The 25,209-nt window shown below is 37.7% G+C and overlaps 1 protein-coding gene across 2 annotated transcripts in view; it reads right to left on the reverse strand.

Moving 5' to 3' along the window:
* Positions 1-954: 954 nt before the first annotated feature.
* Dcc (DCC netrin 1 receptor) overlaps positions 955-25,209 on the reverse strand; it is a 1,013,564-nt gene continuing 989,309 nt past the window's right edge. For both annotated transcript variants that reach the window (XM_070029124.1, XM_070029123.1), the window contains exons 28-29: positions 6,908-7,050; positions 955-5,702 (exon numbers count right to left, since the gene is read on the reverse strand). In XM_070029124.1, the coding sequence (XP_069885225.1) occupies positions 5,613-5,702; positions 6,908-7,050 (233 nt within the window). In that variant the 3' untranslated portion in view covers positions 955-5,612. The remainder of the gene's footprint in view (positions 5,703-6,907; positions 7,051-25,209) is intronic.

Consider the following 25,209-nt stretch of genomic DNA (forward strand, 5'->3'; position numbering starts at 1 on the left):
GAAAATATACTTGGGAGTGTGCTGAAAATGGGAAAAAGGATCCAAGGGGGACATGATGGAATACCGAGCCTTCTATCACACATATGAATACAATGCAATATATATCTTTCAGATAAGGACAGACCAGCTAAATGTTGGTGCTGATTGTGGGGTAGAATCGGTCAGTTGCTATAAATAATGTGAAAGAATATTTTTGTATCAAAACTTTATTTATTAAACAAAAATGCACCATTGGAATAACATTTCTATAAAAAATGGATATGGGACTGTTCTACAGTGATTACAAAACCCCTTTTTCCTTGTGTAGTAGTATACAAGATCATGTGTAGAAACAGTCATTGTTTTAAACTGTAAGCAAGTTTCCTTTTTCATAGAACAAGATTTACACTTAAATATTGCAATCACTAGTCTAATTTGGTTAACAATGCTAGAGTCTGACAAGGTAAAGAAACTCTTTGTGGGATCAGAATACCTTTGAGTTAAAGGTATTTTGAAACAACAAAAATGTTCTTTTCTTTTTCCACTAAGGCTAGTTAAAGCTGTAGTATACCCATTTCTACCATATAAACATACCACTATCACACTAACAATTGTCTTGAATTGCAAAGCCCTTGAGAGAATCTGAAAATGCTATTCAAATTATTTTAGGTTTGGTGTTCATCTTCTTTGAATAGCCCTAGAAAGGGAGAAGGCATTGGTGATGGAATTTCAGTGAAGGCTTTGCCTGAACAGGATGTTCCCTCCTACTCAGCAATGGACAGTTCATTTTCCAACATTGTCCCTCTGAGATACGGAACACTGCAGCTTTAACAGCCATACCTAGCCTAGATACCAACCAACCAGATCTCCCTTTTTTATTTATCATAAATTATCCAAAAAAGAAGCCACTCTAAATAATAAATTAAATATTACTTATAAAAAGTACACCCCAAACCCATCCCACCCATCCCCCAAACAAGCTGACAATTCACAAAGTTCAGAATCGTCAGGTTTACCCTACAATAATAAAAAAACAGCATTTTTCCCCCTCTCCAACACTCCTTTCTTGCATCTCAAAATACACGTTCAGCACACAGTGAGATTCCTTGGCCCATGACTCTGTGTATATGACTTCTTGTAGAGCTCTGTGTGGCTCTTCTACCAACAACAACAACAAAAAGCTTAGGATGGCAATGTACAAAAGCTCTCTACTGAGAGCAAGAAAAAAAAGTCCTTCAGAGTGCAACTGGAAGTCCTCTAAGGGAATGTTATCCAATACGTCAATGGAGAACACCATAGTCATATTTATTGGCTGACATGGGCATGGCATTTATACTTCTACCTAACCTCATTGACTAATGAAGCTACCACTGCTTTGCAAAATCAGTTCTCTTAGCAAGCAGGTATTTAGATCAGAAGGTTGACTGAGTATGCATGTTTTTCAATGGGATAGAATATCATATAAAACAGTTACTTGTAATTTCCCCAAGTATCTGATTTACTTTAAAAACAAGCTTGTCTGCATTATTAAAATGATAGATGAGAGCCAACAGGAAAGGACAGATTGTGAGTAAGATGTTGCTTTGAGTGGGATTCAGAAGAAGAGAGAAAGTAGAGGTGTGAGTCTGGGGTTGCGTCTGTAGCTCTCTACTACTCTACTATTCAATTGAACAGAGGAGGATAAACAGGCCAGCATACCATGGGCTGGCCTTTGGCACAGCCTGGGCTCACAAGGAGTGCACTCCGAGGAGGAAGGGAGGAAAGCCATTCTCCTCCACATCTATCTCTTTGCTCCTATGCCTGGAAATGGATATTCCAAAACCACAAAGACTCTAAGTCAGGGGCACAATCTTATCTAAGATGGTAAGATAAACTTTTTTAGAGATAGACTTCTGATTTAGGGAGGACAGTCTGTCTGCCTTCTCTGAGAGACTCTGTCTCACTCAGAGTTGACCTTAGGCAGTTTCTTAAACAGACTGAGCAGAAGGATCCAAACAGTATATGAGTTTCCATGACCCTCCTCAAGCATTGCTAGGTTCCAGAAAGACCAGAGGTTAAGAGAGTCTTTATTGGGAAAGCCAATGGTTGACAAACTAGGTTTTGGACATCTGGACATCTGTCTAACCCTGGCTCTCCTTTTGTGGCTCTGATCAAGGCAGACACATGAGCCCTACATGTTTTTTTTTTTTTTAATTCTTATTTTGAAGAAGGTAGTATTACACCAAATGTCTGAAATCCTTAATAAATCCACTCATACCTCTGGTTTGGGGTGTTGTTGTTTTTTTTTTAGATTCTTCAGTTGAGTATGAATTTTATAATATCCAAATGTAAAGCTCTATTATTTAAATATAGGTTGGCTAGATAAAGGGGTCACTATGACCAATTTTCTTATTGAAGGCGAATTGCAGAGAAATATTCAACTTTTTGGCTAGAGGAGCACTCAAACATTCTGTCCACATTTGTGCTATCTGCATTTATATGAGTTTAACAAATGCAGAGATTTCTACTGGATTGAAAAAAGCATTACTATCAGAATGAAATACAAAGAAAAATACCAAACAGGAGGGCGCTCCTGCCTGACAGACAGTTCAGCACCGAGCAGGGAAGAGCTGAGCAGGCCCTGTCAAGTTTGATTCTCTTCTTTCTCAGAGAGAAATGACTGCTGGAGGCAGAGGCTGGTGGTTGGTTGTCAAGCTTTGCCCTGTGGGAGTCAGAGAGATTTATGAGCTTAAAGAGCCCAGCATGCCCTGAACTAAACTCAGAGAAGGAGCAAAATCAGACGCTACCTCATCGTATTCATGGATTCTTTCTCGTCAAGAAATCAGATCATCCGGAAATTAAAAAGTTACAGAAAACTTGGGCAGGTTCATTGTACATGTGAATCATTTGAGGGTCTCGGGAGCTAAAGATACAGATGTGATGGGGAGCTAATTGCATAATCAAATCATCAATAGAGACAATAGAGTCTCCTGCGGATGATTAAATGGGAGCTATTCTACATTGGAGTAATGGCAAGAAGACTTGCCAATTGCTAAAGTAAACCACTGTAGTATTTGTTTGCTGAAGAAACTTTCAAAGTATGTAGCAGATTTGTAACTCCTACTAAAAATAGTTAACATGACTGCAATTTTAAAGATTTTTAAGATTTCATTTTCTAAAATTAATGTCTTGTATATTTTTCTTTTTTATATTAGTACGGGTGGGGGCTCTGCCCTTTCATTTGGCATTTTTGTTTAAGGCTGGAGCTCTACCACTTGAGCCACGCCTCCCTTTCTGGCTCTTTGCTGGAGCTAAGTCTCATGGACATTTCTGCCTGGCCTGGCTTTGATCATGAACCTCAGATCTCAGCCTCCTGAATAGTTTAGATTACACATGTAAGCCTCTAGCATCTGGTCTAACTTGGACAATTTTACAAGTGCTCATTCTGTACAGAACAGACTGAAGTTGCAACTCAGTCAGAGGAATCTGGGATTTCTAGCCCATTCCAAACTGAGATAGTCCTCATAGATCCAAGGCTATACAAGAATGTCACTTGCTTGTGAACAAGCATCCTTCACAAGAGGAAGCTATTCTAGGGCTTTGAGCATAGACTAGCTTAATAAACATTTTATTTTTAAAACAATGTATTGTATCTGAAAAAAATATTGTCTTAGGAAATGCCTTTTTTTTCCTGGTTAGTACAGGTTTGTCTTCCTACATGCCTGGATATTGATCAAAAAAATTCTGTCCCATTGAAGCACATGACATAGGGTTTTGAAAGGACTTCCAGCAAATCTTGGAAAATTGAACAAGCACTCTTGTTGAAGGAACAATTTTGCAAATGGACCGGACTTTCTAATGAACCATCTGAACAACCTCTCTCTTTGACATCAGATTTCCTTCCTGACATAAAACTGTAAAAAAATAATCTGAATTATTACTTCTGTTACAGTGCCATTTTGCTCAAAATATTTCATTCAGGGATTCATATATAATTACCCACCTAATAAAAGGAGCTATTAGGTTGTAAAGATCCTATCCTTTCCACGCTCTTTTAAAATTATGACCTACTGAAGCTTGAAATCAAAGGCAGAGCTGAAAGGAATAATTCAGCTGAAACTCTCCCATTGGGTTTTCAAGTCACCTAACTGATAAATATGCAAACTGGCTCCCTTTTGGCAACTCAGCTGCATAAACAGGGATTAACTCCAAATGCAGGCTGAAAATTCAGAAACTCAAAGGGTGCACACCAAGTATTCTTAATTTCAGCTAGTTCCAAGCTGTAGATAATAACATGGCAATAGAAATTTAAAACTCTTTGCCCATAGTTTAAGATGTTATTTTGGAAGGTGTCCACTGATATTATGATGTGTTCAATGTCAAGTGGCACCTAACCCCTCTGCCTCTTCTTGGTTCTGCCAGAGGCTTGGTGTGAAAGTTCCCCCTTGGTAAAAGACCCTGGGGGTCAGTACTCCCTGGCATAACTCAGGAAGGCTGCTATATTAGAAGCAGCAACACACAAGAGAAGGTACTCTTGAAATGATCAATTGTGTTCCTGTCCCTCTCCAGGGCCTGCTCTCAGGAAGTCTTTTATTTCCACAAAGCAATATAGCAGATACTGACTAGGAGGCCATACAATGCATGGAACTGGCCATTTTTCCCACAGATAATTTCCAAGAAGTCAGAGGGGGATGGGATAGAGGAAGTATGTGTGTGTGTGTGTGTGTGTGTGTGTGTGTGTGTGTGTGTGTGTGTGTGTGTGTGTGTGTGTGTGTGAACTCTCTTGGCCAATTCCTGAAGAAGATGCCTCAGTGAAACTTTTCCCATGTCATCACAGTGTGTTGTGGCATGAAAGCCACCCAAATAGAAAAGTGTCCTAGTACAAGACACGTGACCATGCATCTGAGAAGATTGCACTTATCATATCTTCTGCTGGAAATACACTGCTGCTGGCAGGCTACCACCAGATTGTTATGTTCCTGTACTTCAGAGATAAATGTTTACCAAGGATGGATTTGCCAATACTTGCTAAAATGGGGGCTTTTGCAGCCACTTGCTAATATATGCCACTTGTGCAGGATGAACAACTAAGTTATAAACATAAGCAGGTGGCGCCTCTTGTTTGCTTATTTACTTTTTGTGCTGTCAAGAAAACATCCAATCTTTTGATGCTATGGAATAGGCAGATTTCTATGGGAGCTTTGGATTTTAAAGGTGAAAACAAAATAGTGAGCTTGTACTGATTTGCCATGGCATGATACAGGCTTAAATAATGCACTTGCATTTAGTAAGACTAGATCTACACATACAACAACAGGCCTCAATGAAAGCAAACACAGGCATTTAGTTTGGACAGTGTGGTCACTGAGGGGCAAAGACCCAGGACTAGTCTAGCAGCTTCAACTTTGACTTTGCTGTGAAGATGCATCTTTGCTTTTGTTTGGGCCCTCGTAGACATCACTTTGCAATTTCTGATGCCTATGAAGGAAGGGATGCTTATTCCTCCTGGACTGCTTTAGACATTCCTAGACAAAGTGGTCCAGATGGTTAACCTGTACACTGGTTAGAGTTCTTGGACACAGGTGTGCTGTTTATGAGTAATGGGTACACTGCAGAGTTCCTGGAAAATTCACCCAATGAATTTGGCATCCACGTTAAAAGGCTGAGCCTGTGATGGCATTAAGTTGCTTCATTAACCCTTCCAAACTTGCCATTTGTTCACTCAAGTCATCCTGTTCATATACCTGTAGAGAGAATGAGACAAAAGTTTAGTAGTACATATCGGAACATTCAACTAGGTGCTGTGACTCATGCCTGTAATCCTAGCTACTCCAGAAGCTGATAGTTGAAGACAATGGTTCAAAGCCAGCTTGGACAGAAAGGTCCATGAGACTCTTATCTCCAATTAACTAGCAAAAAGCCCAAAGCAGACATGTGGTTCAAATGGTAGACTATTAATCTTGAGCCAAGTAAAAGTGTGAGTCTCAGAGTTCAAGCCCCAGTACTGGCATACATGCATGTGTACACACACACACACACACACACACACACACACACACACACACACACACACACACACACACACACACAAATATTTGTACATTCATTTTGCTAAGATAGGGGCTCTAGCTTCTTGGATCAATGGATATTGTTCTTGAATTTGACATAGTGGCAGGTTATTCAAGGCTATCCTCAGTGTATTATCTGAAAGAAGATGCTCCTTAGAAAAGAAGAAAACTTGTTCAGTCACTCTGGAAAACAAATAAGATTTCTAAAAAAAATGAAACATACAACTACTCTATGATCCAGCAATTATACTACTGGGCATTTATCCAAACTTTCATGAGCAAGATTACAGTAAAACCCCCAGTATTAACCATATTCACCATAGCCAAGGAATCAGCCCAGATGCCCCTCAATGGATGAATGAATCGAGAAAATGTGCTATACATATGCACAGTGGAATTCTACTCATCCATCAGAAAGAATGATATTGTACTATTCATAAGGAAATGGCAAGACTTGGAAAAACTGTGTTAAGCGAAGTAAGTTAGACTCACAAAGACAAAAGTTGCATGGTTTCCCTCATGTGTGGTATCTAGAATTGGCCTAGAAATCCATAAATACACATGTTGGGTGGTATGGAAGAAGTTACAAATGTATTAACTGAAATCTGATAGATTCTAGGGAAAACTCAAATAGTGTAATTCCTTAGACAAAAATCAATAACTTTTGTTTACTCTTTCATGTTAAAGATGATTATATCATCTTCCATGGATGCCTAGGTATTTCACTCCATTGGAAAAAATGTATTTGTATATGTAAGTACACATAAATTTATATATATGAAGAATATGCACACATGTGCATATATGCATATGTGTTGGAAGGTAACTGGTTTAGATGTGTTACACAGCTCTTGGAACATGAATTTGAAAGATTCCCTTACATTAGCTGGGTCTTCTGTTGGTTTGTGGCTCTCCTCAGACACTTCGGGGGCTGTTGGCACAGACACAGGAAGCAAAGGGGATCGTGCTTTTCCAGCCAAACCAAGAGAGGCTGTTTTAACGTGAGTCTTGGGAAGAGTAGGTCCTGGAGAATAGAAAACACAGAGTGAGGGAAGTAATGCATAAAGCAATTCAAGGAGCAATCTCTCAGGCACATAAATCCAATCTAGTAGGTTGGCATTGATTTTTGGTTATTGTTCATTCTGTAAGGTAGAGAGTAATTCAGTCACAATAAATGAGCTCCTTTTATTTCTATTAAGTAGAAATAGACAGCAGATGATTCGCCCTTCCAAATTTTAAGTAGGCTCCAAGCAAAACTTAGTTTGGAGTTCTGGATGCTCACAGCACCCTATAAAGGGTCAGGTGACCTCTTTCACGGTGAGTATTGACTCACTGTGGCCCAGATGGACTGGTGTTGGACTCTACAGTAAAGTGCTAAAGTATCTAAGAGAGTCAAAGAGATCTGTGAACTTAGCAGTTTGCTATGGTCCACGAAAGAATATAAAATGTAATAGTAAAACAAAGTCCTTTCTAGTTAATCTGAGAGAACCTCATTATTTGTTGTTTTTTTTTAGAAAAAAATTGTAAAGTTCTACTTTCATTGGTATACCTTCAGTCAGTAGAAGACATTTTGATGCTGACAATAATCAGGTGAGCAGATGCAGAATTTCTATTGGAGGCCCTTTCTATCTACTATAAACAAAGACTACTATAAACATATCTTGAATTACAGAAGTCTTATAATTTTGTCCTCAATAATCTAAGATAAAACTTTATAAAGACTTACTGACTAAGAGAACACTCCTCACATCACGAAGGAGTTGTGTTATTATTAGTATGGTAAGCATGAACTCAGGCAGACCATGGATGTAAGACATGTAAATTGTTCACAGTTCTCTTCGGCTACCCATCAATTACAGACTGAAAATGCTAGTGGGTACTTGCCAAATTGTTTTGAGTAAACTTTGGAAAACAGAATGCTAGTCAATCACATCGAAAGGTTAATACATCTACAATCAGAGAAATAGGGGTCCTTTCTGTATAGGGAAATGATGTAAATAACCCAATATATCAACCATCTGCTAGATGCTGGTCACTGTAATCTGGGTCACAAATGTGTGTGCATCTCTTTTCTCTTGACACTTGGGTATCAAAAGTCTACAACTGCAGTGCAAAAGACTTGGGACTTTTTAGCCAGTGTGTGTATGATCAGATCCAAGAAGTCTGCTCCATATAAGTTGTTCAATCCCTTGATTAACTACACCTGTCTTGACCTGGTTTTCCATTTGTAAAATAAGGTTGATAACAGTAATTTATGAGGATTACAAGAGATTGTATTCCTTGTACAAACATGGCTATTATTTTGATTTAATTATTAAAACAATGATAAGTATTATTTTCCAAGTTTACACCTATGGATGCAAAGAATAGAGAAAAATTTTGCCAAGGCTCATGCACTTAAAAAAGGAAGGTATCAGTTTGCATTATTACATCTCGCTCAGCTCAGCAAATGAATTTTTTGTTACAATATGTCAATGTAGCTAACCCAAATGAACTTTTCCAGGAAGCCATGTGAATGAACTTAAAATCTAGTTCAAAGACTATTTAATTTGAGGAATAAAACTACTAACTACATCACTGATCTTGTAACTGAGCTGTCATCAGTTAAAAGGAAAAACAAGACTTTATTATAATAAAACTCAAATGTGGATTTGAATCATTTTTTATCACAATGTCATTAAAATATATAAACCTACAGTTCACCATGGTCATAGTCTTCAAAACTCTTATGCTCTGATGCTAGGCCATAAAAACCAAAACGTATTCAAAGTTAACTGGAAAGTACCTTTAAAAGTAGTCTGATGTGAAATATAATCATTAATTTAATATGATAAAGAAGGTTTTGGGAGATAAAACAAAATTGCCCAATGAGTTTGGTATGACTGCATCAATCACTTTAGATTTGCATGTACACATGCACATGTGTACAGATGTACAATCAACATGCATACCATGTGCATCTCTATCCTTTCTTTAGCCCCTGAGTCTGGCTACAATGCTAAATGGCTAAAATGCTCTGGGAGAACTGGGCACTAATGACGTATGCCTGAAATCCTAGCTATTCAAGAGGCTGAGACCTAGAGAATTACAGTTCAAACCCATCTCTGGCAGCAAATGGGGTCTCACCCCATTGTAGGTATGACTCAAGTGGTAGAGTACCAGCCATAAGCAAATAAGTTAAATGAGAGTGAGTCTCCCCCTCCAAGTTCAAGTTATGGTACCGGCCTGTGCATGTATGCATGTGTGCATGTGTACATGTGCAGATGCGTGCACACATCTGTGGCTCTGTGGCTCAAGTGGTAGAGTACTAGCCTTGAGCTGAAGAGCTCAAGGACAGCACCCAGGCCCAGAGTTTAAGCCCTACAACTGACGGGGGGTGGGGAGCTGAAGCCAGAAAGAAGACTGTAGAACCTTGAAAATGTATCTGTTGAACCCCTATTTTGAATGACAGCTCCTGAATTTTGTTTATTCTTCAAGAAGGCCCTTAGGGTTGTAGTTAAACCTGAATTTCCTTAATTGTCATACGAGCTGTCCCTTACATCCTCCAGTATTACCCCTCTTTAATAGAGGGTTGTATATTAACATTTCACTGTATATATTCTTTTTTACATATTTATGTATTTTTTACCATTAAATTCATTATGTAATTTTAATTTTTAGGTTTTAAAAATTAAGCAACTTACCTATAATTTGAAAATTTAATCAGACACATGGAATATATTTAATACATACTAAGAATCAGTGCTCTCTAGCATAGGTATTTACAAAGAAAAAGTCAATGTAGCAAGAAGACAAGGTAAATGGCACCAGCATGGCTTATTATGGAGGAAATTTTAGTAGGCCTAGTGCCATTTTTATTCTAAGAAACCTACAAGAATAAATATCCTTTTAGAATTTACAAGACTCATGCATTTAATCCCTAATATTTATTTTCTTACAAAAAAACTTTGGCAGCTTATAAGGAAAAGGAATTGAATGCTTAGGCATAGATTTAAGTTACTGATGTAAAATACACTCATGATATATTTTGTGCCCATGATCTCTACCACTTGGAACATCTGCTGCAGATTATATTCCATCAGGGGTGCTTAAAGAACACCTCAAGTCAAGCTTACTGAAAAGAAGATTGTTGCAACAATTGATTTTTCTCTGGTGACCAGGCAACAGCTATTCATTCACAACAGAGTGGGTGTTGAACAATGCAAAAGACACTGAGCTGTACAAAGGGGACTGAAGACATTGTCTTGGCTCAAAGGCCACACAGAGTGTATAAACCGCAAGTGACTGCCTGTGCGCCAGAAGTATTCAGAGCATCACAGACCCTCACAATGCTGATCCTCAAGGGCACTTGGGCCCCTTCTTTCTGCAGCTGAGGAGAACATTGAGGTCCGTGGAGACCAAAACACCAAGATACAATTAATTTCAATACAATTCTAGTAGACAAGAAGAATTTGAGCTGTTTCCCAGAGTTCATTATCAGCAGATTTGACGGGTATCCTTGATGGTCTTAAATGATTTTTGCTTTCTTTTCCTTAAAAGAGAGTTAAAGAATATAAGGGCAATTTCCTAGGACAGATTCTTTTAAAACAGCCAATTAGACGAAGTTGGTCTCAAAATTGCTCTTTACTAAGGAAGAAAAGATGTTTTAAAACAAACATTTCCAAGAAAGTATTTCTTTTGAGTGTTCATTTATTTATTCCACTCCTATGCTTTCTCTGTCATGGAATAGATTCAGAATCTTTTGCTCTGAACTTCACGTTTTAAGTCTGGTTGTTGGAAGCCTAGGTTTTTAAAAGTTTTCTAAGCTATGTTTTCCCCTTAGCTTATATATTGAGAATGTGGTGTGTGACTGATTTTGGTCTTGATTTTCCAGAATGCATCCCAACTCTTCCATGGACTGAATCATGACTAATCCTTCAACTAGTTCTAACATTTTTACCAGCTAGCTGCCTTCACCACCAAGGGCTAAATTCTGACAGGAGTTTTCTACGCTATTTACATGAAGCCAGGTATTATTATATAAAATAACTATTCTCATGGTATGTTCTATATTCAAGTGAGAAAACAGTACAATCATCTGGCATTTGGATTAATAAGTGATGTCTGGGATCTTCACTTAAACCAAAAAATGGCACTGAGAACCACTTTGCTGCCTCTCACCTGCTGATGGATTAGGACTGTTGGGTGATCATTTACCCAGAACCTATTCTCTCAGTGAACATTCTGAGATTTCAATTGCAGATAGGGCTTTACTATACTTCTGTAGTAGATACTATCTAGGTTTTCTATACTGGTTGCAGAAGCCAGCTTAAAAGATGACTTTACTCTTGTATCCCTGGGCACATGTTTTTCTATCTCTGTCTTTCTGTCTCTGTCTCTGTCTCTCTCTCCATCTCTGTCTCTCTCTATGTATTGGGATTTGATTTAGGCCCTTGTGCTTGTTAGGCAAAAACCTATTGAAGCCAGGAATCTATTTGAGCCCTGACCCAACCCTTTTTGCATTAGCTTATTTTCCAAATAGTTTCTTGAACTTTGACCTTATGCCAGCCTTAGAGTGAGAACCTCCTGGATACTGAGATTATAGGCATTCACCACCAATCTAGCCTAACCCATTCATTCTGAGTAATTTCTCCACAATGGAATGTCTTAGACTTGATAACCTTTGTTGTGCTCTAGGCAGTTTTGACATACTGAAGGAGAACTGAAATTCTACCCTCGTGAAGCACTCATGAAAGAGTAGGAATTAGTCAAGATCCTCTGAGATCTTTCCTAATAGCTTCAGAATGTGATCAAGTGAGAGAGAGAAAAACAGAGTTGAAGGAGAGGAGAGAAGAGAGGAGGAGAGGTATGGAGAGGACAAGAGGGGAGAGGAGGGAGGGCTGGGGAATAGAAGAAAACTGTACATTGGCCCAGGATTTCAGTGGTTTAGTCCCTGGTCACCTGACCTCACAACCTTGGGCATTTTGTGAGGCAGTACACAACAATGAGATTGTGAGCGACCGGGAACTAACAAAGATATGATACAGAAAGCAGCCAAGGTCCCAATGCTCCCTTTAGGGACATACTTCCAAGTGGCTTAACTTTATCTCATTAGGACTCATTTCTTCAAGTTTCCACCATTTCCCAATAGTGCCATATACACTGGTGACCAAGCCTTTAAAACAAGGGCTGAAGGCTAGCACTCCTCACTGAAGCCATAATTCCACTTCTATCTAGCTTTTCTGTGCTTAGTTGGAGATAAAAGTCTCTGCCCAGGTTAGCTTCAAACAGCCATCCTCAGATCTCAGCCTCCAGAGTTGCTAGGTTTACAGGCATGAGACACCCTTGCTTGGGGCTAATAGTTGTGCTTTCTAGAAAAGACGTTCTATCTTCTTTCCTCAAAATCGTGAATGAAATTCAACGCTGCTTAAGGTTTTGCTGTTTTTATTTAAAACGAACCATAGATAGTTTAACTAAAGAAAATAGGCTGTAGTAAATTTCTACAAGTTTAAAAAAAATCTCTTGCTGAAACCACAGCAAAATTCTCCTTGCTTGAGGTGCATATAGGAGAAATGTTTGGGCGACCTGTTGGTGGAACACAACATGTCCATGTGCTAAGCAAATGCTTTTACACAGATCTACAACTAATTAAGTGAGCATCTCTTTGATGTTAATGTTGTCTCCTCTGTAGGACCCAGAGAACAGAGAAATACAAAAGTGTTAAAGATCTGAGCTGGGGGAGCCATGTGAATCAGGGGGTAGAAGAGCCGCCTCAGCAGGAATTCACTGTGCGAAGCTTCATTTTCACAGTGCAGTTATTAAACATTTCATTTGCTTATTAGCTACCCAATAAATGACTGCGAGGTGCAGAATTCTGCTAATCTGCATCACCCTGCAAAAGTTGCTCCCTGTTACACGCAGTTTGGGTGAGAAACATCACATGAGGGTGGAGCAGGAATGGATGGAAGTCACGTAAGAACCCAGTAGGTAGCAGGGTTTTGATTTTTTCATTAGTAAACCGTGGCTTACTTTTCATTACATCCCATTTCACTTTTCACTGTTTCATCTTTAAGAGTAAACTGAAAATGGATAGAAGGCTGGCTGTATGTCTTTACATCTCTTGCCCATTTTGTGATGCCAAAGGAAATGATCTCTCACACACTAGCAACCAGGGGAACCACATTATTCTTCTGTGTATCTATTATTAAGCAATTAGTCTATACTCAGGTTATCTGGTGGAATACAGGATGTCACATGTTTTTCCCATTTAAACTCATATCCCAAGAGCTTCTGAGGCTCTAGGAGAAATATGAAATATGTATGGGGAACTCTGTAATCCTTCTTAAAATTTTGTGTTCACAAAATATTGAAGAAGAAGGAGAGAGGCATTTATCTATCCTGAACAGCCACAGGCATTCCCCATAAATGATTGAATTTCAAATATATAAGTTTCAGCATCACTCTTAAACCCCTTGAGCACATTGCATTTTTAGGGTGATAGAAATCCAAATGATGCTCCTGGAAAGAAAAGCTTTGTTGTCATCTAATTTTCCTATTTCTTCTCTTAAGATATAAAAAGCAACACATCTGCCCACTGGGGCCTACTCATAGGACTCTTCAATTTTCTCCCCTTTTCCTCCTCTTTCTTAGCAGTAGAAGACGGAGCTGCTGTGGAGCACAACTATGTTATCTCTTGCTGGCCATCTCTTTGGTAAGTGACAGGCTATGGTCATTACTCAAGCCTTTGAACCTCTACATGGTTGGCAGAAAACTGCAAACGTTCTGGCCTTTCACGTTGTAAAGCGTTGTGTTAGGCAAAAATGAACCAGGTTTTAATACCAGCAGGGCTACTACTGTCTGTTCCAGTTCACAAATAGTACAACTGGCAACTAGTAAGTATTCATATTTTTCAAAATGATTTCCACTTTAGCCTAGAAATGTGATTTCATTAGAGTGATGTGTTCTTTAAAGATTGTAGTTCTTTAAGACTATGTCCTTCTGTAGTTGCAGTGGAACTAAATGTCGATGGAAAATTTGACTTAATCCTTTTCATTCTGGGTCAAAAAAAATTCCTCAAGTTCACATGTGGGAAATTATTCATGAGGAAAGTATGTTTTCATGCAATGTTTCATAAACTCTTCAATATTCAACATACTCTGCTGCAAGGAGTTTCTGAATATTTCATATCTATAAAAGGATTGCAAACTAATTCTGAAAACATGGGCTTTTGGCTATCTTCTGCCAGGCTTAGAAATAAGCTCATATCTTTGGAGTTTTAACATTTATAAAGATGTTTATTTTAGACTTCCAATAAGAAGTAAGCTTTCATCAGTTGGATGTGTTGAGCTGCTGCAAATATAAAAATGGTTGATGTATATTTAGAAAGAAAACTAAAACTAAAAATATGACTAACTAAAAACCAGTGAAAATGTAAATAATAGTGAAAATAGAAATAAAGAAATTTTTGTTTCACTTAGGAAATGCAGAACTTGAAGTATTGTTTTGTATTGTTATACAAATTCTAGATACCTTGGGGAGCAAAAGGGAGGTTACAAGTACATACCCTTAAAAGGTGAGGCCAAAATACAGATTGAATGTTCATCAGTTATGACATCACTATTCATACAACCACTGAGCCTTTAGAGTAATAGGACAGTATTTTTTTTTTTGGGGGGGGGTCCAGTTGTGGGCCTGAACTCTGGGCCTGGGCGCTGTCCCTCAGCTCTTCAGCTCAAGGTTAGCGCTCTACAACTTGAGCCACAGCGCCACTTCCAGCTTTTTTTTTCCTGCTATGTGGTGCTTAGGAATCAAACCCAGGGCCTCATGCATGCAAGGCAAGCACTCTACCACTGAGCCATCTTCCCAGCCCCATAGGACAGTATTTATGAATGAGTACAGGGGATCTTACTTCTCAAAGTCTCTTTAATTTTTGTTGTCAAAATGAAGATAGATATGGTCTACAACATGCAGGTAAATTTGCTCCAAAATATGAACTCATGTAGGAAATTGGGTGTGTTCTCATTTCTGGGAGCCTCTTATGGGCTCCCCACAATTCAGTGGGGGAACCAATGAACACCTCTGACAAAGGCTAAATGATTCACACACACACATTACCAAGCAAAGATAAACCATTCAGTGAACATTTTAATTCCACGAGCTGCACACCAGGATGAATAGTAAATGCAACCTGTAAAATACAATATTTTCCCTAATAGTGCTGAAGGTAAGTGAATATAAAAGTGCTAATGTACATCTCAGCAAATGAGAGGCAATTAAAACTATTAATTTCAGCACTCAGGAAGCTAAATTATTTTATAATCCCCTAAAAGTTATTATCATAAATCATTTATTATATATATATATAATTATATATACATACCTATATCTACTGCACGCACACACACACACACACACACACACACACACACACACACACACACACACACACACACACAATCAATGAGGCTGGAGGCAAAGACCTAGCCTTGAAAATGAGAAACATAAAAGTAAACAACAACAAGACAAAATGAAAACAAAGCAAAAGAAAAACAGCCTTCAGTGCTGATGTTCACAACTGAGCCTAAATAGAATATGATGTCCCAAGTCAAGTTAAAGCAGCTTTACTTATTTAAAATCATGAGCATTTTGGAATTTTAATGAAAGCTACAAACCTACTTGCTACAAAATATGTAGCTTTGAACATTCAAGTACACACACACACACACACACACACACACACACACACACGAATTTAACATCATGTGAATGACCAAACTCACAAGTTCTTCCATGATCACCAGGTTATAAGAACATGATTGTTCTGAAACCAGAGTCTTTCAAAGTGGGTCTTGCAGAAGGGCAGCCTTTGAATCACCTGGTATATTTTAAGAAATTCCAAGTCTCAGATGGTATTGTAGATCCATGAATTGAAACTTGTATTTTAATAAGATTTGCATGTGATTCTCAGCCACATCACATGTAAAATTCCCTGCCGCTTAGAGTCCTAGTCTAACATTCATATTAAACCAAGGAGAATAAAATGGTCTCTGCAATGTTTACGTAAGTTTGATGAGAAATAATCTCTATTTCCACCAGCTTACTTCTGCTCTTACTTCCTCCTCTTTGCTTTGCTCTTATCTTTGAGGTTTTAGCAAGAGAACAGTGGAGGTGGAAATTAGTTGCCAGGGCTAAGAAATTCCACAAACTTTAGTCACAGTAAATTGGTCCTTCATCAGGAGCATCTGGGGAGATGCAGTGTGGATAAGCGAGTGTGGATAAGCAGGCTTGTGCCTATCCAGTCTATGAAGTTGGTCAACATGAGTCTGTATGGGGGCCTTCATTGCTGGAATGCCCGGTTTTGGCTCTATACTTTGGCAAATGTTGGCTCAGACCTCTGTGCAAAAAAATATTTTTTTTCCTATTAACTGAGGTACCACTGTAGTCAACAGTCAAAGAGAAAAGAAACAAATAAGTATAATTTAAATGCAAGACTGAACAGAAATAAAGGTTAAACCAGCAATTTGGACTTTCAACACATATGACATTTATACTTATTTGTGATTTGTAAAGTATAGACTGGGTTAGAAAATTATGACCCAGTTGGCCAGAGAGAAAAGAAGGTACGTAGAACTCACAGAGTTGAAAATTAGGAAATTTGAAGGCAGGATATTTAAGAATGGCAATTTGGAAAAGATATTAAAAAAGAACAATCATAGTAATTCTATTACTCTTATAAGTTTCCATGTGTAATCATGTCATAATAAGCCTTTCAGTTTGAAACTGGGCTTACTTACCACTTTTTTTTCACACACAAAATAGCTGGAATTCTTTTTGTGACAAAAGATCAAGGAATTGTCATCTGAGAATCCTGGCAATCTGGTAGTAAAGAGATTCTGACAAAAGAATTTCATTCCTCCTTCAAGTCTAAGATGAAAGTGGAATATTTAATATGGCACATAATTCAATAAAAGCCCTACCAATAAGATAAAAGTTATAAATGGTCAGAAGAAATAGGACCTGCCCACATCTTTTTATAATCTTTAAGATATTATAGGTCCTATCTTTAGTAATAATACTTGTTGATTGTTAGTTGCTTAGTTTATTTTTTAACATCACAGAGATTTTTTTGTCTGTTTTCAGTGTGCTAGAATTTTTTTCTGTAGCACAATATCAATAGTCCATTAATAGAGTATTTTGGTGAATTTTTTTTTATTTCAACCTCTCTCCTTCTCCAAAAGAAAGCACTAAAACCTGAGAGTAATTAATGAACAGCAACAAATTATAGAGAACTTTATAAACTACTTAGAATAATTAGAAGGAACAGATCAGGGAGAACAATAGAAAGCAGAAACATTGATCATGATGCATTGTACCCATAAGCTAACATGTGGAGCTGAAGCCCCTTTTTACAATGACTTGAAGAGTAATAAAACAAGGAACATGCATTTCTTGACTCATAGTCTTACAAAGCAGAGAAAGAAGAACCCGGAAAGAAGAAACACATTTATTTACACACTAGTTAAGTTTGTACAAGTTCACAGGTTCTATAACATATTTCACAAATGAATATAGTAGGACTCAAAGGAGGAAAAAAAATCAGCAACAACAAAAAGAACCCCCCCCCCCCACATTTCCTTAGTTGGCACAACAGAGACCAGACCTCAAAAGCACTGACTTCTACTGTCCTACACTTCCTTTCACAAAAATACCATGCTCTGTTCACACCGGTAATAGCTCATACCTGTAATCCTAGCTACTCAGGAAGCTGAGATCTGAGGATCCCAGGTCAAAGCCAGCCTGGGCAGAAAAGTCCATGAGACTCTGATCTCCAATTAACTATTAAAAACCAGAAGTGGAGCTGTGGTTCTAGTGGTACAGTGCTAGCCTTGTGGAAAAGAAGTCCAGGGACAGGGCATTGGCCCCAAGTTCATGGCTTGCCATTACAAGTCATTTATTCTCACGAAGACAAACTATGAAATAGAATTTCCAAGGGCTGTGATGTCAAATTGTCTTTTTCACTCTATAATTCAGCTGAGCTTTGTTAAGGGGTAGACTTTTGTAGTTCAGATCACTTAGCACTTTATAACCTAAATGGTTATGAATTTAGAAGTTATTTCATCTTTCTCATCAATACGTAATCTTTCCACTAACTCTCAAGTTACTTTATTTTACCTAGAATCATCATCAATTGAATAACTGTATTCAAATTCTGGATCTCACCTTCATTACTTTATCCTGATCAACTCGGAAAGTATTTGAGTGTCCATTACATGTAAGAATTTGGATGAAGTTCTCAAGAATAATGCCCCTTGGTCTGGGGAAAAAACATGACCACAGATTTCATCTCTATGTCACTAAATGGTGACCAGAGTGGCTCCTTGGGTTGACCTGAGTTTATTTGGTAATGCTTCATGAACTTCGAAGGATGATAAAATAGAAATCATCAACCTTATTCATTTAATCTAAGTTAATATTCACATTTTGATCTCCAAGATGTCTTATAAATAATGATAAAATCTATACAGCAGGAGTTCACAAGTGACCTATCAAGTTTGTAAGAAATGTGACAGACTGCATACTGCTTTGAAAAGCAGTTACTGATCATCACTTCCTTCATTATCCTCTGACTCTCACTACTCTCCCACTCCTGTATAATACAAGTGCATTTTCAGAGCTTACCATACATCTAATCACAATGTTCTGAGGACAGACATTTTGATTTTCTCTTATGACTGTCTAAAGTGAATATTCATATTTTAACCCTAAAGTTCACTTGTATTAAGTTGATAATTAATGACCGACTTAATGATGTAGTACATTTATTTATTTATTATTTATTGTGCTAGCACTCTGGGTTGAGCTCAGAGTCTCAGGCTCTCACTTGGCTTTTTCCCTAAGGTTGGTACTTTAACATTTGAGCCCTACCGCATTTTCCAGCATTTTTCTCATTAATTGGAGATAAGAGGCTCACAAACTTTTCTTTTCTGACCTAATATCTAACCCGAATCTCTCGATCTCAGCTTCCTGAATAGCTAGGATTAAAGATGTGAGCCACCAGCACCCAATTCATGATGTAATAATTCTTGATTAATTTTCAAGAAATGTAATTGTAACCCCTCCATACTTTCACAATAAAAAACTTGTTAATAAAAAAAGAAAATTTTTGATAATTTCCTCTTACGTTTCAATTGGGCAAACCCATCATCAAAGAGATTCAAGTTTTGACTCTAACATATTCACTCTCTTTTTCCTCTCACAATTGGCCTTTTGTTATCCTGAAAATACTAGTCACTCATTTAATATTCCTCTCAATTGCTGCTCTCCCATTCTGTAGACCTCACGTGAGCATACTATTCCCATGTGCCTTCACTTCTATTTGTATTTTATACTTCCTTCTGCTCATCTCTACTTTCCATGTTGGATTCCAAAGCCCTGGGCATCCGTGGGGCTAAGAGCAACAGATGTCAGGGCTTGGCTTCCTGCCTTATTATAGGAGGATAACCAATACATTGGACAGGTGGGTTTAAGACAGATGGCAGCTATTTCAGAGTTTGCTGGCTCTTTGGCACTCTTGCAATAACTTTTCCCTCCATCTAACACCAACATAAAGGAATCAAATATTGACTCATAAATCTAAATGACTCAACCTACCTTCATAATTATTCTTTGAGGATATGTAATATGTAAAATTAAAATTAATTAAATCATTAATATTTAAAATTAATTAACTTTAATTTTCCCCCTTATAGGGGAATAAACTTATCTAAGAATAAATCTTGACAGAACTAAAATTCCAAAGAAAACTCTAAACCAGGCACTGGAGGCTCAAGCCTGTAATCCTAGCTACTCACTAGCTGAGATCTGAGAATTGAGGTTTGATGCCAGATTCTTATTTCCAAGTAAACAGCAAGAGGCCAGATATAGTACTACAGCGCAAGTACTATAGCACCAGCATTGAGCAAGAAAGCTAAGCAAAAGTGTGAGGGCCCCAATTCAAGCCTCAGTATGGGCACATATACACACACACACACACACACACACACACACATACACACAACACATAAAACATATGTTTATCTTAAATATATTTCTCTGAATTTCTTTTTAAAAATTTTTTATTGTGAAAATACTGTACAGAGGAGTTACAATTACATGGGCAAGATAATGAGCACATTTCTTATCAAGCATTGTAGCCTCCTCCTTTGTTTCTCCTTCCCATCCCTTCCCATCCTCCCCCCATCTCCCCAATTCTCCCCCCTCCCCCTGCACAAAAGTTGTAGTTCATTTTCGACATAACGACTTGTACATATATATATTGTTGCAGTGGGTCCACCTAACAGTTCTCTGACTTTCTTAAAGCTGTTTGCTCAGTTGTTAACCATAAGTAAGTAAATTCATTAACTTTTCAAGATTCATCTATAATGAGGACTCAGTCAGCTGATTTACTCGTAAAGACCACTCTAGAAATTATTTTCCTCTTTGAGGTAGTTAACAGAGGGCTTTCCTAATTATATGCTAATATGTCACACTAGAGGAAATTAGCATATCTGTATTAAACACCAAGTAGTTTAGAATCAACAATATTAGTAATATCTAAGCAAATCAGCCTTAATTACATTTTACCAAAGGATAATTTAGGATGACCAGATAAAATCAAATCAAATTTCATCCATTAAAAAAAATCTGCTACAAATGAAGAGAGGAGAGTTTCAAGGAGACAGCTATATAAAAGAAACAGATGGGCTTCTGCATGAGATGAAATGTCTGTAATAAGATGCAGTGTAATTTTCTACTCTTGAATTGATTGGAAATACTGGCTCCAATAACACCAAATAACACATCTCTTCTACTCAGCTGCACCAATGATTGATTTGCTCTGACTTGTCTTAAAAATGACCGTCTATTTCAGCTGCTGAAGGAAGTCTGATCTCCCATGACCTCTGCCTGTGACTGATTTTAGTGGAATACAACAGGAAGGTGGGATCTGTGATGCACACTCCCATTGGTGACCTATGCATAGCTCAGCAAAGGCAATCATATTAATGTATTGTAGTAACTTATTGGCAGTCTGGTGTGATAACATATTTACTGAAATGAGGCCTGCCGAAAAGATCAGGCTACACCAGGAATACATGATTTCCCAACCAGTCATAAAATATAAATCATATGCCTTTTCTGTCCACTGTGTCAGCCACACACATACCTACACCTTGTTCACAATCCCTCAACAGATGGAAGCCTAGGCTACCATTTCCAGAAGGAAAATCAAACTCTATTTCACAGTACAATGAAGAGAATTTTGGTCTTATCATGTCCACTGACATATTGATCCCTCTAACACTAAAGACCAGAATGCTCTGGGTTTTTCATTTTAAATATCTCTGTGTGTGTGTGTGTGTGTGTGTGTGTGTGTGTGTATATGTTTGTGTATATATATATGTATATATGTATATGTATGTTGTGTAAATGGAGAGCAATTTAGGACCTACTCTGTTACAAAGATGCAGGAGATATAAGAGGCCAGTGTTCTAAAGGAGTGTGGCAATGCAAAATCACCATTTAATAGGTCACGTTTTCTTTCCTTGTACAATTACAGCTCCAGAAGACAAAAAGCCTCATGATCCAAGTTCATTTAAAGTGCAGCTGATCATTTCAAAGCTAAAAGGAATTTTCACCAGTAAAGAAACACACATACACACACACACACACACACACACACACACACACACACTCACACATACACACATACACCTTAGATCTTTGTGTAATTTATGACAGACCTATAATGCGCTAAGTCCAACACTCCATCAAACATTTTCTAGTTAACCTGAAAGGGGACTAAGCCAAATCACTTATATGTCCATGCTTGTGATTTGAAAAGTGCCATGAATTATTTCCCAAAATGTGTAAAGACCACACAGTTATTCATATTCCAAGATGAAGCAGTAAGAAACAGAACCACTTCATCATAAGATAATGATGAAATTATAAGAAACACTGTAAGTACTTTGGTGCACTGTAAAACAAATTTCCAACTCAGTAGGTGGAAGAAGGAAAAGTAAAGTAATGAATCTGTGTTTGCAGGTAGACAGAATTTCAGTCGTTATGACAACAGAATGACTTTCTAATTACCGCCTACTATAGCAATATGCAAAATGCTCTTTAATTCCTGGTAGATTGTTACTGGATAGCATGCGTTGTCCTATGCCTCATATTTAAAGTTGTTACAAATATAGTTCTAAGTGTCAGGCAAACTTAGGCATATATCCTTTGCACTGACTAGCAAAGCCACACACAAAAGGACTTTTGATAGTAGAGCGAATTTCTCCATTGATCCAGATTTCAAAGCTTTCAAAGTAGAAGCAGCTTCTTATTTAGTATGATCCTTAAAAATTAGAGCAATACTTCACATTATCATATTCTGAAGTAATTACTTACAGTAAGTAAAGATAAATTTATGACTAATTACACAGTGCTTTATTGTGAAATCCAGAGTAAGATTATTTGAGGTATTTTCTTTTTTAAGCTGACAAGTGAATGCCTTTACTTCATCAATCAGTTTGACTAAAGTAATGATTTTCTTAGAATTAAATTTTGTTGAAAGCTCTAAGTATTTCATCTTTGGGGCTAAGAAGCATGTAGTTAATGTCACTGCTAATACATTTGTCAGTCTGCTAATTTTCTTTTTCTATTAGAATAAGTAAACACCAGCCCCCTTTAAAAGCATACTATTTACCATGTGTCAAGAGCAATGCAGAAAGACTTATTTGAAAATCATGAGGTAAGGCATTATGAGATGCACAGGAATCACTGGCAGACAATGAAGGAGAGACATAAAAGGGGAAGGAATTTAATAATTCCAAAGTGATGGTAGCACATGCCTCATGTTGAGTGGGGGAGGAGGGTATTTAAAGGGGAATGGTGAAAAAAAAATCATGATCTCTAGCCAGAGGTATGGGAACATATGAAAGAAGCGATGGCTTATGAAAAAGAGTCAAACAAAGGCAGCTCCTAGGTGTACAATGGAAATAAAAGAAAATGAGATTCTGTCTGCATGACATTTGATCAGAGAATGGCTTTTCAGAAATGCTTAGGATTTCATTGAATTGGTGCAGAGACAATTCAAGTGACTGCTTCTCCTCTTGCAGGACCTCATCTATTTGCTTATGTTACATTGTATCAGATTTTGTTTTAACATAGCTTTGGTATTATTGTGACCAGGAGAAAATAACATCTTGGAATGCATCTAATAATGGATGTTCTTTCTTAAACTTCAAGTTCCTTTTAATCACTTTCTTATGGCAGGTTGAGTCCCAAACCTTATATTCCAAACTAAACAACACTACTCTTGTGGGAATTAAAAAAACTCACTTAACATAGCATTCAAGATCTCATTTTTGCTGTATATAAATATAGTGACTGCAAGAGTTTGGATTTTGAATATACCCTAAAGCCCATGTTCTGAAGTCTTGATCCCCAGCCTGGTAGTATTGGGAGGTGTGGCTTAGCGGGAGGTGTTTAGGTCACAGTAGACATGTCCTCAAAGAGAATAGAGCCACTCCAATCCCTTCCTTGTCTCTGTTACTAGTGATAAGATAAGAAGCTTGCTCTACCACACATTCCCAACATGATGTGTGCTGTCTTGCCACAGGTCCAAACCAAGTAGAACCTCTAAAACTATGAGCCCAAATAAAGCTTTTCTCTAAGTTGATCATCACAGGTATTGTAATAGCAATCGAGAGTGACTGACATAACTTCCAACCAGATGGAATAGTATGAAGGGCTATAGTACTTTATGCCTTATCTCATGATGAATTAAAATGCTTCCTTTGTCTTGGTATCAATTTTGGGATAATTTAATATAATGGGTGTTTTTTTGCTTTGTTTCATTAAATAAGTCATATATAAACTGAATGGCATAAATAACTTTGGACAATTTTGAGGACTCCTTGTCTCTGAAGTTAAAAGTGTGGCTTGCTTGAGCACTTAGCTTTGTAGACTGAAACAAGCGACTTCCATTTTCTGGGTCTCAGTTTCCTCACCCATAAAATACAGTAATGAGTGACAGCTGCCTCACAAAAGTTGCTCTGAGGTGCTGATGAAATAATGCTTGCTTGTCCTCTGAGCAGGTTCACTAAAGGTTTATAAAAGGATAGCTATTGTTAGAAAGTGTAATCAACCTGCCATCTGTCCTGTTATCTATCAGCCAGCTTCCTTCTGGTCTTTTCCTTTGGTTAGTATTGCAATGGAGAAATAGCAGCATTACCAAAAAGCAGACCCTGGAGACAAGAGTTCCTCGAACGTGCTCCCTTGCTTCAAATTGTTTTAATTATCTAGAATCTCAGGGTGGCTGGTTGATATAAAGTAGCAGATATTCTTCTGAATGTCTATGGAAAGAAGGTGTATGTCCATGGAATACAGTGTGGACCAGATCTGGTTGAAAGCTTGGTGTTGATGTTAGAAGGGCTATCTCCTGTCATGATTTGTGTTGAGCCTGTTTCAGGGCAGACTATCACGCAGCCTTCATGCTAAGCAAGGGCTCATTACTACTTCCTAGGGCCAGTAGCTGGTCATCTATTCCATATACCATGTGGAGAACATCAGAGAGGATGTAAACAACTAAGGTGATGTGAAGAGCAAGCTGGATTCTTACTATTACCATTAAGATAGTGAATATTTATAGTTCGTTGCCAATCATTTTTCTGCATTTTATAGTTGTCATGATGTTTGTGTGATAATGTGTGATAATGCAAGTGCATTGCTGTAGACATGGACCTGAATAAGAAAAAGAAATACTTACAATATAGAGTGGCCCATTCTAGCTGCCTGGTTACTGAGAATACTGAATTTTTTCATCTTATGCCTAGTGTAATGGGGTTAATTAGAATTATTTTAAACTTTCAAATAATTGTAAGTACTACATCATTCCTTATTAGAATGTATCTTCTGATCTATTATCTTACCATTCATTCACATGCTGTCTTACCCTTCCCTTCCTCCTTTTTTTGCTCTTTGTCCCTATCTCCATTTCCCTTTCCCTTTCCCCAGTCCCAGTTCAGTTCTAGCAGACATAAATGGAGGTGATAATTACTGAATTAAAGTATTACTGCATTGACAACACATGGTTTTGTTTCTCATCCCTGTCATCTGACTTTCCTAGAAAGACATCATTGGTACGTTGATTTCTATTAAATGTTGGGATATT

Source organism: Dipodomys merriami, unplaced genomic scaffold (genome assembly GCF_024711535.1).
Source record: "Dipodomys merriami isolate MVZ:Mamm:240054 unplaced genomic scaffold, mDipMer1.0.p SCAF_2, whole genome shotgun sequence".
NCBI lineage: Eukaryota > Metazoa > Chordata > Mammalia > Rodentia > Heteromyidae > Dipodomys > Dipodomys merriami.